Source organism: Lonchura striata, chromosome 3, assembly GCF_046129695.1.
Source record: "Lonchura striata isolate bLonStr1 chromosome 3, bLonStr1.mat, whole genome shotgun sequence".
Taxonomy (NCBI): Eukaryota; Metazoa; Chordata; class Aves; order Passeriformes; family Estrildidae; genus Lonchura; species Lonchura striata.
The window spans coordinates 92,338,241-92,354,661 of NC_134605.1; the positions used below are offsets into that span (position 1 = coordinate 92,338,241).

General features: G+C 31.6%; 1 protein-coding gene across 4 annotated transcripts in view; it reads left to right on the forward strand.

Moving 5' to 3' along the window:
- The window catches only part of CSMD1 (CUB and Sushi multiple domains 1), a 1,051,796-nt gene that overhangs the window by 782,956 nt on the left and 252,419 nt on the right, over positions 1-16,421 (forward strand). For all 4 annotated transcript variants that reach the window (XM_021551131.2, XM_031504428.2, XM_021551132.2 and 1 more), the window contains one exon: positions 16,156-16,338. In XM_021551131.2, coding sequence (XP_021406806.2) covers positions 16,156-16,338 — 183 coding nt within the window. The remainder of the gene's footprint in view (positions 1-16,155; positions 16,339-16,421) is intronic.

The window sequence follows — 16,421 nt, forward strand, 5'->3', positions numbered from 1 at the left end:
TTTTATGTAATTTAAAGTTATTAAGAATTCTTGGTGATGTCAGGAAGTATATCAGCTCCTGCAAGCAGCCGAAAATGTCAGATTTACAACCTTTATTTGTATTGATGCTCAGCTGAACAGTTAAGTTTGCAAGCTCTCAATTATGATTGTTTGGAGGAAGATTCTTCTTTCTACTTGAGAGTAGGAGAAAAGTACTTTCAAAAACTTATTTCAGTTGGGCAGATAAATGTCAATTATCTTTTTTGCATACAATTACATTATATAACCATGCAGAGTATTAGTAACCCTTAAATCAGTGCAGTTTCTTACAAAAATATAACAATAATAACCTTATAAATGTTATTACACTACCAGTATTGATATAAAACTTTGTTACTGCTTGGACGTTTAATAAAACCGTGCTGAAAAAATAAATGGAATTAAGACTTTCTAGGACTTTCACAATTGGACATGCACACAGGGAAATCATTATTTACAGTGTAATGCTTAGAAACAAAACAGATATAAGTAATTCAGTGAAAACTCTGAGTTTCTTTTGCTTTAACCTTTTCTCTCTTTCATAAGTTTTGCATATATTAAATTTTCTTCTTGTATTAGGTTTGTATGTATTATTTGAACATTATTAAAGCGTGTCCTTTTGGAAAACAGACAATAAATAAGTTTCATGTGAATATTTTTATTTATTAAAGCTACTTGGTTCTGTGGAGAACTGTCAGAGAGTTCTATCAGAATACTGTATGAATGAATCTGTTCATAGTGCTACAAAGGGCAGGTTAGTATTTTGGATGTGCAAATGTCAGTCACTTAATTTCTGCCACAGTACATTATCAATAATTTTCAGAAGCTTTGCTATGTTTTTGTCTAACCTTTTTAGAGTATACTATTCAGATAAGCCTAGAACAGGCATTTCTCATTTTCAGTATACCTGAATTTTCTTTCAAGAAATAAATAGTACCACCAGTAGGTTACTAATAGAGTGAAAAGAGGCACACTAAGTTACTGAAAATTACTGCAGCAGTTTCAAAGAAAATTTTAATACTGGGAATGTATTTGCCTGAGGTTTGCATAGTATTTGGGGTGGAAGACAGAACACATTTTTCATCTAGAAAATACATATGAGCTTGAGGAACATAATATAATACTGATATACTTTAACTCGTTGAGTGTTTTGCATATTTATATATTAGCAGACTGTAATGAATAAGACCAAATTTCTGTCTCTGTCACAATCCTTTACTAAACAATCCCAAACAGCTCAGTGAAGAGAATAAATAGGAGCAAGCATGCAGCTCCCAATAATTCTTATTCTGCCTCCTAAATTAACAAAATAACAAAAAAAAAAAAAAGGCCAGAATGATTACAAATTTGTTAAATTAATGATTTTTCCTTTTTACGTTTTATATTAATTGTGCAAATCTGCTTTTTATGTCCTATTTTTATTGGAGGACTTTTCAGATCTTAATGTCATTATGCTCAACTCTGCTCCACAGAAATATAATCAATGTCTGCTATTTATCTCAGTCAGCTTAAAGATTGATGTAAATTTGTTCAGTTATGCTGTTTAACAATGTATTAGTCTCTTTTGCTATAGCCTTTAATACAATGCATTCTATTGTGCTAATCATGGACATTGTCAATATGCTGAATAAGAACGTGCATGTTAAAGGAATTAAGGAATATCTTTATTAATGTGTCCATTACCTAAAATTCAGAATTTAAAAAGTAAAATACCCCAAAACTGTTGAAACTTTCCACACTTACAATTTGTTTAGGTACAGCCAATATGAAGCTCATATATTCTTTTTTAGTTATATGACATGACTGGAGCTGGGAAGCTGCTGCCTCCCTTCCCCTCCAGACTGCAGGTGTGTCTGACTGATGACACATACCTCATTTCTATCTTTTCAGCTATTGATTTAACAGGTTAAGTTTAAATCCTTTGCTTACTTCTCTTAAGAAAATTATTAAAAGTTGAAACGATAACATTGTCTCAAAGAGAATTGTTATGTTTTAACTCAGGCAGTGAAGACCATTCTGTTAGTCAAACTTGTTTGGAAAGTAGTTTCAGATAATAATTAAACACATTCTGTGGAGAAAACAGCTCAGATATTTTTATAGATTTATAGTTCTATACTTTTTTATTCATGTTCATAGTTCAGTATGTTTGACCTTAACGTAAATGTTATTTTCAGACGTTAAACTTTTAATTCAGTTTTACTATGGCTTTTAAAAAACATTAGTAACATTTGATGATTTTTTCAAAGACTAGGAGCAAATTGTAAAAATAAAACTGGCATAGAATAAGATTCTTGTATCATATATTTGAGAAAGAAATATAAGTAACTTATCTTTTGGGAACTTTTTTGTTTATTTTTTTACTTCTGACAGGTCTTTTTACTTTTTTCCTTTTACTGAAAACAAACAAGAAAAGGAACTGAACAGTTTAGTCTAAGTGTTTGAAACATAAATCTTAGTCTTTTCTTCTTAGCAGATACAGCTCAATTTGAAAGTTTGATCAACAATTTAATAATTTTAAGTAAACAGAAATAGATGTTTTACCTGTTAAAATTTTTTCTAATTTTTTAAATATAGAAAACACAGTAGTGTATGCACCATGAACTTAGCTGCCCATTGATGCTACTTAAGAAGATAGTCCTTTAACACTTTAGGCCAAAATAATTGTCTTTTAGTAATTTGCCTTATTTAATTCATTAAGTGGTGATATACTCAGACTTTCCTGTTAATATCTACAACTGAGATTGTTTGGAATTCTTAAGCACCTTCCATACATTTATAAAGTTCCTGTAAATAATGATCAGACAGAAAGATGCATCATACCTAGACAGCAATAGATAGCATGTTATGATTTTTTCTTTTGAATAAGAGCATGTCTTATAAAGCATTTTCTTTTTCTGCCAGTTTTTTGTATTGTTTTACTACAAGGTTAAAATCATGAGAACTATATTGCCCTGTCATTTTAAAGCCTTTGGATGCATGACAGTCACTCAAAAAAAAAGGTTTTCAAAAATCAAATACTTGATTTTAAATTAGTAATGAATCAGCTGTTCATGTTGTCTCGCCAGTGGTGACACTTGGTTTAAGATTTATATTCAAGTCTATGTTACTTTAAGTAAACAACCTTTTTCAAACAGTAATGAAGGAATTGATTAAATATTTGATGACTGACACACATGGTACTGTATTGAAAGAGTCATAGAAACATTTTGGTTGAAAAGGACCCTGAAGATCATTGAGTCCGACTGTTAACCTAACTTTGCCAAGTCCAAAAATTCTAATATGGATGATTTTTTAAAGTATATCTATCAAAGAAAAAGTTTGAGAGATCTGTGAGAAGTGGTGTTATCCCTGAAGTCAATAAACTTTAAAGAAAGCATTGTTTTAATAATCTTGATGAATATTTAATTTTTTCCTCTAAGGCAAAATGCAATATTATTGCAATTTTTCTTAAAACAAATATTTGTTTTTTTTGGAGTCAGACTTTGACTCTCACAGGATTTTCTGTCCATGTTTATGCATGATGTCAGCATACTAAGTTATTTTTTTATATACAACAAAGGGTAACTTTATAAAAAAGTGCTAAGTTAATATTCTTATTATAAACTGAAGAAAAAGATAAAATGACCCTAAGACACTGTAAACATAATCCTTCTTCCAGTTAAAACTTTACAGTAGACATTTTAAAAATACATATATATGCATTTCATGTATTAGAATAATAGTAAAAAATCTGAATAATCTCTCCCCTCAAAATTTGCCCAAAGTTTTTAATAAAGTGATTTTTTAGGTGTTTTAGAGTACATTTTATACCACAAAATTAATTTAATAAATTTTGCATATACTTTTAAAATAATACAGCTAATCTTATAGTTACTGTTATTATAGATAAAGAGCATGTTCTGGTTTTTAAGATAAACCAACTATAAAAGCTGGTGTTCTTTTGATGAAAAACAGTGATAAACTGCTGCAAATAGGAACTACCTTTATTTTTTGAAAATGTCTATTACAACTGCAAGCAGATGCTCATACATGTTAAAATTAACATGGTATGATAAATTTTAAGTACAGATTTAGCTGAGTAATCTACCTTAAATCCCTATGTAAGCACTCTTCAGTGATGTTTTGATCTTCCATAACTACAACTTAATCTTCTTTGAAAGAAGAGTACAAATCCACTGAAGAGGATTAAATTGTAGTGATCTGAAGACAATGGCACACCTGAGTGAGTAGTTTTGTATCAGCAATGATGAGAGAGATAGGGAGACTGAGAAATGGTCAGAATCCAACTTTATTGTGGACTACATATGCTTATATACTCTTCTAGGAAGGCTAGTAATGTTTTATGACAATAATTGGGTTAATCATCACATAAACAAACTTGTACATTTTACAATACCTCTTGCTTGCAGAGCTTGATGTAATTCTTTTTTTCTGGTAAATCTTGATTTAATCTTCAATTTAGTCTTGATTTAATCCTCAAAGTTCTGTTTTCTCTTACTAAGGCATCCTGATTTGTTAATCTCTTATGCTAACCAGGTCCAAAGTCCAGCATCTGTCTTGTGTGTCCCAACAGTTTTGCACATCTTTTCATGTGGCTTTAATGGCCTTAGTTTTGTTCCTTTCGTAGTTAGAGAGAAGTGTGTGTATATGTTGTGGTTAAGCCCAGCAGGGGCATTGAAGTTTCCTTTGAGTGGCCAGACTTGGTGGGACAGTCTTTCCATGGCCGAGATGCCACCCCTAGGATTTAGGGGAGGGGGATCAGAGGTGCTCGTCATAGGCAGACCAGGATATACAAAGATACAAAGGTGTCTGCCCAGGGCTTTATCATCAGAGTGCTGGTGTATGGCATCAGTGTTCTCCATACAAATCTTTACCTGAACTGAATTTCATCCAAATCCTTGGAGTCCAGATTACTCTCCACTGTAGACCACCTCCACCACTGCTAATTTCTAGTAAAGGGAGTAAATTTATTTTGTAAAACTGGTGTCTTAGGAATGCTGTATTGGAATTCAGCACAACCCACATAATGGTATTTTTGTATAGTAGATTAATTATAGTTGTTATTGAGATTTTCAGAAGATCTGGAATTTCTTGTTCATATGCATTTTTCCATCTTTTTAAGGAGGCTAGATTCCAGTGATCATCTCATTAATGTAACGCAGTTTTTAGGATTTTGGTGCTTATTGGTATGGTTTTCTTTTAGTAACTAACACAATGAAAAGACAAAAGATGGTCAGGTTTGGGTCATTTGTGCCTTCATTATAGTATTTATTGAATTTCTTAAATGTCACTGTTCATTACTAAGTCACATGATTTGAAATGTAAAATTATATTTGAATCTCAAATATTGAAAACATCATACTGGTAGTTGGTACTAAAGAAAGATCTGTGGGAAATATTAATCAACATTTGAAGATTTTGATTCTGACATGCAGTTGTCTATTAGTGAGATCCTCTATAAAGAACATTTATTTCACTAAAGAGTGGTTCAGAATTCTTCGGAATTTTTTATCTTTCCCAAGTCCATTCAACCACTGCATGATTTTTTAACTGAGAACATAAACAGACATAAATTTTACACTTTGACTGAAATTGATGTGACATACTAAGACCTCCATTTGTTGCGAAGTCAGCATATCCTTCAGAGCAGCCTTTTTTATATTGCTCTCTCATTTTATTAGCAATTTAGAATAAAAGGGTTTGTTGTTCAGATGAAATAATGGCTTATTTTTATGTTGTGAAATTTGAGAAAGACAATACTTTGTAATCTAAAACATTGTCAAGAACAAATTTCTTTGTGCATTTGTGCATTTGATTTCTTTGTTGTATATATGGCAGCATATAAAAAAAATCCATTCAGACTATTTATTATACATGAGAATTGCTCAATTAAGTTAAGAAAAAGCTACAATGATATCATAGCATTATGTGCGCTTGCCAGCTCTGTTTGCATATGAACACTTCTGAAAACTATTCTAATCATGATGAACTAACAGCATTTACTAGAAAACAGATTATCTGAAATATTGAGTCTTTTATAGGTGATGTTCTCAAAACATCACTTGTAAAAGATTGTAGATTTAAGGTTTTTAAGTGCAAAAAGTAATGAACTCCATTAAATGGGATATATGTGCAGGTGAAACTGAATTCCATGAGTTAACTGTCAGTAAAAAACAGTTTGCTACTGCCTTGTACCTCTTCTCTGACTTTTCCAGGCCAGCATAGCCTCTCTTCAGTAGGACATTATGCACCCTTCTTGGAATGATTGTAAAAGAGCACTTCCTTTACAATTCCCTTATGGCTTGGTATTAGTAATGTTTTCAAAGGGTCTTTATTTTTCCTTTCAACGTCCAAAGAATAGTTTGATGCTGAAGGAACTTTCAGAAAGCAGAGTACTATTTACTTTAAAACAAAATCATCACAAGTAGATGCAAAAGAAAGTAGTGAATATTTTGAAAATACTCTAAAAATATCAGTTGTAATATAAAAAATAAGTGAAACACTTATTTTTGTAAATACAGATGTAAATTGTTTCCAGTCTGTATCTCCAGGTATGCCTGTTGATGTGTTTTTCCAAATGGTTGAAAGAAAAGAAATTTAGGTCCATTTCTATTAGGTAGTGAATAAGCTTGGCTTTGTTTCAATGCTAGAGAGTAATACTAGCATGTGTGCATAGCCTTCCTTGTAAAACTAAGACTTTAAGTGCTTCAAAAAGCAAAAAAGCCAGAAGATATAAACCTTTTCTCATATTTCCTGTGATTTGCAGTACTCACCACGTCAATCTGTCTTTGATAATTCCAGGGTCTTAATATTTGTTGCCACTTTTAGTTTTCCAATGTCTATATGACCTCTGAAATAGTGAAATATTTTTATATGGTCACCTTTATAAAGAACATTATAAAAAAGTTTTAATCTGTTAATTTTTCTATTGTGTTGTATTAGCATGCTGTAAAAGATTACTGAGTTTTGGTGAGTATAATTTTTCAACTTTATTCAGCTTGCAACAGAACCTCGCTGGACTGTGTTTCCAAGTATTATCATATTAAGTTTGGTTCAAAATCTAATCAGCTGCTTGGAACCATGGCCAGAGGTTCCTCCTGTGTTTCTTTGGTAAAATTAATATGCAGAGGAAAGAGGAAGAATTTTAACATATTTTAGCAAGAATCAGTTGTAAAAAAAATATGTCTTTAGTTTTTCCTAATTTCCATTCATTAACTTAATTCCATTTTTAATTTCAACTCACAATATGCTCAAGAAAAGTGGGTGCAACCTATTTTTTTGATTGTCTTTTAATCTGCCAAGGTTGAAAGTGTATATAATAATCTGACTATGCCTGATCTGCTTGCTTCTCTACAGTATAGACATTTGGATGTGCTTTTACCAGAACATGTACCTGATAGGAACAACATAAATAAAAATTTACATTTAACCCTCCTTGTGCTATTTGGAAAAAAAAAAAACAAAACCAAAAACAAACAGCAAACCAAAACAACACTGTACTTGTCAAACACTTCTTAAAAATCAATTTTTGTTGTTGGGTTTTTTTTGGTTTTTTTTTCCCCGACACACACACTGACATCCTCTCTGTCTGCTGTCTTCTTCGTCTCTCTCTCCGCCCAGGGTTGCTGCTATCTTTTATAAGATATATTACGTATAACATGTTTACAATTATTCCCCAATACCTACTACCTACATTGCCAAGTGTTTTTCTATTCTAAACCAATCTGTGAGTGCCAACATCACCAAGAACATGGAGGTAAGGAAAAAGAAGGAGGAAGAACAGGATCAGCCCACTTTCCTCCATCTTAGAACTTCTGACCCCCATGTACAAAGTGAAAACCCCCCTGTACATGTGTTAAAACCCCCCTGTACAATACTAAAAAAATTTCCCCTCTACTTCATAACTACTTTTACTATACTATCTAACCTTTTGTGATTGCTTGTTCCACCTCCAAAGTTGGTAATTCATTCCATGGCTCAAACTCAAAATCACAGCCGTTTTTCAGTTGTCTGCCAGGATCTAGAATGCTTCTGACCAAGGCCTGGAACCTCTAAAAATGTCTGAGAGACATTTTGAGTTCCCACAGGAAAGAAGAGGAAATTTTGTCTTCCTTAATCCCACCCTGACCTCTTGGGTGACCAAGGGGACAGGAGCCAACAAGGATAGAGGCACAGCAAAAAAAAAAAAAAAAAAAAAATTGAAACATACAAGATATAGATAAGAACAAAAGGAACTTTTCTTTAGATTGAAAGAGTGCCCATGCAATGAAGTCTCAAAGTTAATCAAAGAGAGAAACTTTGAGATCTTGAGAAATTGTGCATTGCCAAAAAAATTTAAAAGATGCTGGACTGAGTCCAACACTAGAGGACAGGATTTGTCCTGCAAGGGCAGAATATAGGAGTGTAAAGCCTAAAGATGTTTTCTCTATTTCTTTTTTTTTTTTTTTTTTTTTCTTTAGAAGAATACTTTTGGAGCAATACTTCATCCTTCTTGCTTCTTCACTGAAATATAATAAGGGAAAATTGTTTGGATGTCCACACTGTACTAATATTGGTGCATTCAGTTGCTTCCAAAGCTAACATTTTCCATTTGAGCACTTACTGCTTCTACAGCTGGCAATAGAAAAGTACTGAGTTGACATTCCAGCAAATCTACACATTATTTTAATATTTCATTTTGTTTTATGAAACTGTACTTACCACTTCTGGTCTTTAAAGCAGAGGCACACCCACTTTAAGGTACTGAAGTGGATACTCAGGGAAAATAAGGTCTTCCCATATAACATTAATTTTATTTTACAAAATTCTCAGCTGCTATAGGCTTGAGATTTTGGTGAGGGTTAATTTTAAGAGTATGAGAAAAAGCAGTGCTTATATGGGTACATGTGCTTGAGAAGACTGTACACTTACAATATATGTCAGGTTAAAGCATCTTGAAAGAGTGTGGCAGTACTGTTTAGCTATTTTTCTGTAATATTTCTGTAACAAACTGTTAGGATTCGGATAAATAAGTACAGATTGAGCTAACTGAAGAAGTTCTATGGTCTAATGATGATTCTTTATTCACATTTTTGCTTCAAAATGCTATAATTATTCAATTGCAATCCATTTAATGTGTGCTAAATAAATTTTCTATTATGCCAATTCTTAATTAGAATGCCATTTTTCACTAATTTAAAAGGTTGAAAGGAGTCCAAATACATTGTGTTGTCTGAGTTTATAAACCAAAAACATATTGTTTTTATGACATTGCATATTTTCCATAAAACCATGTTAACTACTGGTAATTATATTTTTATCTTTTAACCCTTTATAAATAGTGTTTTTCTGTTGGTGGTTCCATCATTTTGCTGAGAATCAGTCTTGGCTTTACAATCCTGTTATAAATTATTTGCTAGTAGCAGCAGCTCATTGATTCTTTCTATTATATCTTTCTTGTCAGGACTTAAGATAATTTTAAGTACAGATGTTTAGGGATACTCCCTTGTAAATTGATGTTTAAGGATACTTTCTTGTAAAGGAAGATAAAGCATATCATTTTCCCAGTTGGAGGGTACCAATTAGATACACAGGTATTTTTTTTAATTCCTAGGTTCTTCTTCTTCAGTTTTTGAGACAGTTAATACATGTGACCTTGCTCAGTCATGTGGGATTTCCCTTGTTCTCCATAAGTTCTTGAAGATAATTGCTAATAGTTCATTGACTGTTTCAGTTTAAGTACTGAATTTAATTAGCCCCTGCTCCCTTGAATGTGTCTGCATTTTCTGAATGGTCCTTAAGCTGTTCTCTTACTATCTTGCCCTTCTCTTAATTTTATTTAAACACTTTTTATCTAGATAAAAGAAAGTGTTCTTCATTTTCCTTTCCTGCTAGTTATTTTTCTTTCTCTTAATTTTAACAACAATTTAATTCTACAAGTTTTGTAAGTGCATCCTGCCTCATTCAATGGTTTGCTTTTTCACAATATTCACCCTTATGTATTCTTAAAATTTCTCAGGCAGCTGTGCTTCTTTATTTCCTGTACTTCCTTTAATCGTCTAATATTATAACTCTGGATAACTGTTAACTTTTTGTTCAGGGCATTGCTCAGTCCTTTGTGCTGACTGGTCCTACTCTTTCTAGTAGTAAAGCAAGATGAACACTATAATTTGAACAACATCATGTTCCTTATCACAAAAAATTAGAATAAAAATCTACAGTGACACCAAAAGCATATTGATACTTGACAATAATAGATGTTTAGGGAAGAAATGGTGAATTATTTGCTGATAAATCAAGAAATAGAATATTTTCTCTATTTCCAGTGATGGATGGATACCTCAAATAATTTGTCTGTCAATAAGATTTTCTTCCATGTATTTGTCAAAAAAATTTTTGAACACATGTATTTCACTGCCCAGAAAAAGAGATTTGCAGTCTATTTAACTTGTTCTTATTTCCTCATCAACTTTGATCTTCTGTTTTCCTCCCCCAGTTCTAATGTTACCTTTTTTAAATGGAAGAGCAGTACTGCAAGTAAAATTCAACATGGAAATGAATTTTTGCAAGTTTTTGTGTGAGGACAGAATTATAGTCTATATTTTTTTCACTGTTCTTTTTCCAATAATTCTTAACATTTTCAATAGCTTACAATTTCATAGAATTATTTAGTATGCCAGAGCTTCTGTTCCTAGAGTCCTATCTGTCAAATCAGAATCTATCACTGTGCCTACAAACTCATAATCATGATTTTTTTCCCCATGTTTATTTTTCTACAAATTTTGGCAATGAATTTAACATGCTTGGTTAGTAGCTATCATACATTTTTTTGCAACAAGTAATAAAAAGCTCTTTTCTCATTGCTGTTCATATTTGATGTGCATTTACCCCTGAACATATAAAACTGATTGTAAATAAACCAATATTTTTTTCCGCTTTCTCTAATTACATGCATGACATTTAAGTACACAGTATATATTAAACTTTAAGAACATGTTTTAAAGTTTGTTTTCTGCTTTATTATTTTCAAGGATTTTTATAAGATATGATGCAATACAATGTTATTGTTACCAGCAAGCCATCATATGCTATGATACTGAGCTGTTAGTTTAAATGGACTTCCTAGGAAAATTGGTGTTTTTTTCATCAATCTGATTTTAAAGTCATATTTGGGTTGGTTGTTTTTTTTATATATATTGATACAGAATGCAATAAAGTGGAAGCAGCAAAAATTAATCTACTTGATATGATCTGTGGTCTTTTTGATAAGAGCAAGGACAAAACATTTCAGAGAAAATGTGAGAGCCTCTTAAAATGCAGGAGCGAATTATATGATCTGTGAAGGCCTTCTCTTTTTTTATTTGGAGACTGATAATAAATTGCACTGTTACATTTCTTTGAAGAAATTTACCAGAATAATGATAAAATTGTGATCATTTATAAAATGGTCATGTAAGGCCATCCTTTTTTTAGTCATGGGCCAACCTCATTTTAGCTTTAATAGCCACTTTTACAGTCCAATTATGTGCTATCTGAATTTTTTTTTTTTATTAGTTTTGATTTACCATTTTCTTTGTTAGAGTAGTAGTTCCTATGTTCCATTACAGGAATAATGTATAAAATATCATTCTTTTATCCATGTCCTATTCTCCAATCTTGAGCATCTTTCTATCCCTTCTCATTTTATAAGGGTTTGTATGTCTAAGAGTTTCTCCTTTTTGTTTTTAAACTACATTAAATATTATGACTGTTAACACAGGGAGGTATGAGAAATAAGAGGAAATAAAATAAATCATCACTTTTCTCATATATGGAACATGAATTTCTGTAACTTCTCAGAGTTTAAATCTTAAACTCTCTTTTCTTGGTTTTGTTTTGGGTAAATGTATATCTATGCTTCACTGCTTCCCTTAATCTATCTTGACTATAAATAAGATGATAATTATGAAATATTGTAAAATAATTGCTTTAGGTTTTAAAGTATTGACTTCAAATTTCTGATAAAAAATTCAATTCTATATTTATCTCAAAAATTGACTTTTGCTTAACTCACATGTGTTAAAAAACATGTATTTAGTTTAAATAGTATTTATGCATCTGAATTATTAATGTATGAAATTATTATTTATAATCTTTGTGTTGTATCTAGATTCAGATTTAATGATTAGATGATTCAGTAATCATTACTGGATAGTGAGAATGAAAACACAGCAACACTAAGAATTTACTTTAAACTGTGTATTTTTAATCTAGTAACAAGGGGGGGAAAGCACTAAATTACTCCTTCTATGAACAGTAAGTTTAAAATCTAAACTATGAATTATTTTATTATACATTCAGATACCACAGTCAAAGTCCTTACATCAAATAATACTTCAATTGCAAAGTGATATCTTTCAAATGGTAGTCATGATACATATTTAAATGCTTAATATCACTTTTGAATTTCCATATTTCTTCATTTGAAAGAAAACAGAGTAACAGAAATGTCTTTCAATTAAATTCAAAGAGATATGACCTAACAGTCAGGAATCTAATCTTGTCATTCTTCTAACATGAAAGAAAGAATATTCCTTGAAAATGAGTAAATATTTCTAGTTTACAAACAAGATGAAAAGTCTGTTTCCCCAGGCTATTGAAAGAGGGTACATGAAAGCCAAGAACAATTGCATAAGATCAATGTTAATATTTTGGTAACCAAAGTAAACCGATGTTTAAATTTAGACTTGAGTGTTTATGTGCAAACTTCATGAAGTTCACACAGCCCTAAGAACTCAAATGAAAAGAAGTTCAACATTGAATGAGTACACCGAATAACCCTAAAAGAGCAGGTCTTTAATTGCCATGCTAAATAGGTTAGCATAGATTTTACTTTCATGTTTGTTATTTAAAGAACATTTCCTATCCCACAGGATTTTTCTAAGAGCTCAACATAACTTCAATGGAATTTGTCTGAAATGTTCTCCTTTTTAGCAAACTGATACAGGGCATCTCTTCATTTATGAAACAGAATAATCAATGCATGTGTTGGAGCAATACACACAGTGCATCTCAGCTGCATTTAGACATTTTAAAAATTTGTTCAACGACTAAATCAGTACAAGTCAAACAGGTATCGGAAAGGACAATGAAGAAAAAATCTGTGCAAAATCCCAGAGGAAAGAAAAATCTTGAGAATCTTTACATGCCTACTACTCTAGATCTGGTTATAAAGAAAGAGTATTTTTATGTGTAAATACAAAACCATTAGTCTGGACTTCCTGCGTCTTCCCTTAGTTTTGGGTTGTTAATGTAATGGAAATGAAGATTTTGACTATAGAGAATCAGAGAATCATTTAAGATTATCATTTCAACCATTAATCCAACTTTGCAAATTCCCCAACTACATGATATCTCTCAGTGCCATATCTGCATATTGTTTAAATACTGCTGGGATGGTGACTCAGGCACTTCCCCGAGCAGCCTGGTCCAATGCTTTACAACCCTTTCTGTGAACACCTCAGAGCACCTTCCAGTACCTAATGGGAGCCTCCAAGAGAGCTGCAGAGGGACTTCCACAACAGCATCTGCTGATAGGACAAGGGGGAATAGCTTTAGACTGAAGGAGGGTAGTTCTAAGTTAGATTTTAGGAAGAAACTCTTTAGGTGCTCAGGTTGCCAAGAAAAGCTGTGGATACCTCATCCCTGGAAATATTCAAGGCCAGGCCAGATCTGAGAACATGGGCCTAGTGGAAGGTATCCTATCCATGACAAAGGGAATGGGTCTAGATCTTTAAGGTCCCTTCAGACCCAAATTCTGTGATCCTATGATGATTTTATGAATTACAATGAGTGTTTTCTGTCAGCCTGAATAACTTTTGACTAGAGTTCATTTCCTGTTAGAAATACATATAATCTTCAGTTTAAGGTTTGTGAAGATATGGATTCCTAGACCTGGATGGAATTTTTCAATCTATTTATTATCAAAATGCAAATAAGACATCTTCAGTAGTGTTTTATAAATCTGTCATATTTTCTGGATTGTTTTTATGTTGAACAAACAAGCAGAGACCCTGAATGTTTAAATAGAAATAAAGCTAATGTGATCATTTTTGACATTTTTATGAGTTATTTGGCTTTTCAGTATAAAAAAAATTTATTCAAAAATCCTTCTATTGTGTTTTAGAGGACCTGACATTTATCATTCAGTTTTTTATGAGACATATTTTATTAAAACTATTTTTCCAAAGAATGAAAGATATTTTTAAATGTTTTATCTGAAAGTAGTGTTAATATTTTTCATTTATGAATGCTTTTTGTGCTTGAAAATAAGATATTTACAAATCTAAATTATATAAATATGCCCATATGAGCATTCTTGGATCAGGAGTGATATATTAAGAATAAAAAAGTATTTGGTTCATCTCCTAAGTTTGGCAAAGAGTTTATGATCATTCTCATATGTTGGATTAGATACAGTTCTGTTGTCAGTGAGGGAGATGAACTTCTAAAATGTGATTAAAATGTGTATTCTGGTTTTCTGTGGCTTCTCACATTTTCATGAAGTATGTAAAGATGTGCATAGCTGAAAACACAGGTTTTCAGTGCTATTCTGTGGAAGTAAAGGTCAATATCTCAGTAGGAACAGAAAAGTGAAACTGCATTAAAGCATTTGTATGTATAATTTTGATTCATTATTTACAAATATTATTTATAAAATTTCTCTCCCAATGTTTTATTGTATTTGTGTACTAGACATTTTGGAAAATGTTTTTATTAATTTATAGATTCTAACTTTCTGCAAAAGGCAAATTATTTAAATAAAATAATAATGGGTGCATCAGGCACAGCATCATCAACAAGTCAAGAAAACTCTTCCATTGTGAAATATATGCCATAGCTTCGTGAACATGTCTGACAACAATCTGTTAATGACTGCTTTAAGAGTGTAAATATAGTGGATTGACTTCACATATCATAATTTTGTATCCTGTATCTTAAAATTTTTGTTGCTGAGTCCAGGTCTTCTTCTTGGACCTTCTGCAAGGATTTAACATAATTAGATTTAACAGCAAACATTTTGAATTGTATTAAATTATGTTAATATTTAATACTATTCAGTGAGTTTTATTTTGTTGTTATCTTGAATGATTCTGATTTCATACCTTGGACTGAACTGTAAAGTATTTAAATGCCAAGAACTTTTTTCTTATTTTCACTTAAATCTGATTTACATAATTTCATTACATGTGCAGCAACACAGTTTATAGAATCAGAAGAGCTTTGTTATTTTTTCTGATCAAAGGCAAGTTAATTAAAAAAAAAACTGCTTTCAATTAAATAGCAAAGAAATGGAGCCTTCATTTTCTGATGGGTGGCCATGTGTATAATATTTTGTAAGATGATTCTATCACAGGCAATTAATACTTACATTTTCTTTTCTAATACTTCTGGTATTCATAAATTTCATATGATTTGAATTTTTTATAGCCTTATCTGGTTTGTGTAGATTTGAGATCTACAAATTAAATAATTTAAGAAACAGAGCTCCTGAAGAATATCTTGAAATATTATCTAAAGTGTTAATTTATTTTCAGCATACCTGAATGCAGCGGGGAAAAATGTGGCTCTAATTTGAAGTATGTGATTAAGAAATAATTCCTCAATTTTGTTTTTTATTATATTTAAGCTATTTTAAACTGAAATGTATTGACTCTATTAGGAAATTATATACTTTTAATCATATTGTTAATAGATATATAAATAGAATTGCAGATGTGAGTGTTAAGAGGTTCTTTAGTACAAGTACTTCTTTGCGAGAAAAACTATCTACATGTATTATGTCTCCATGGGTAGGATGGAGACTGTGGCTTTATAATTTTACCTTCCAATATGCTGTAATTTGGTGCAGTCATACAGTTAAATATAAATATTTTGTTATTTTCAGCAATGCAGCAATGCAGGTATGGAATCTATTAGCTTGTGAAAGAAATTTAGATCCTAAGTCATCTTTGAGGCAGTTGCACAACATTTACCTGTAGTTCGTTTTCAGCAAATATTTCAGTAAATATTTGATTAATATATAATGCCAAATACTTTGAAAGTACTTCTGATACTGACATATAAATTGATTGCAAATGTATTTCCCTTATTATTGCATTTGAATTTTTCAATATTCAGAGATAGAGAAAGGAGGTTGTGGAGATCCTGGAATTCCATCATATGGGAAAAGGACTGGCAGCAGTTTTCTGCATGGAGACACACTTACGTTTGAATGTCAAGCAGCTTTTGAGCTGGTGGGAGAGAGAACGATTACATGCCAACAAAATAACCAGTGGTCTGGCAACAAACCCAGCTGTGTTTGTAAGAATTTTTTTTTTCCTGTGTTGTTTTTTGACCTTAACCTCTTGCATTTCTTAACTTTTGAGACTAATCAACAGGAAAAT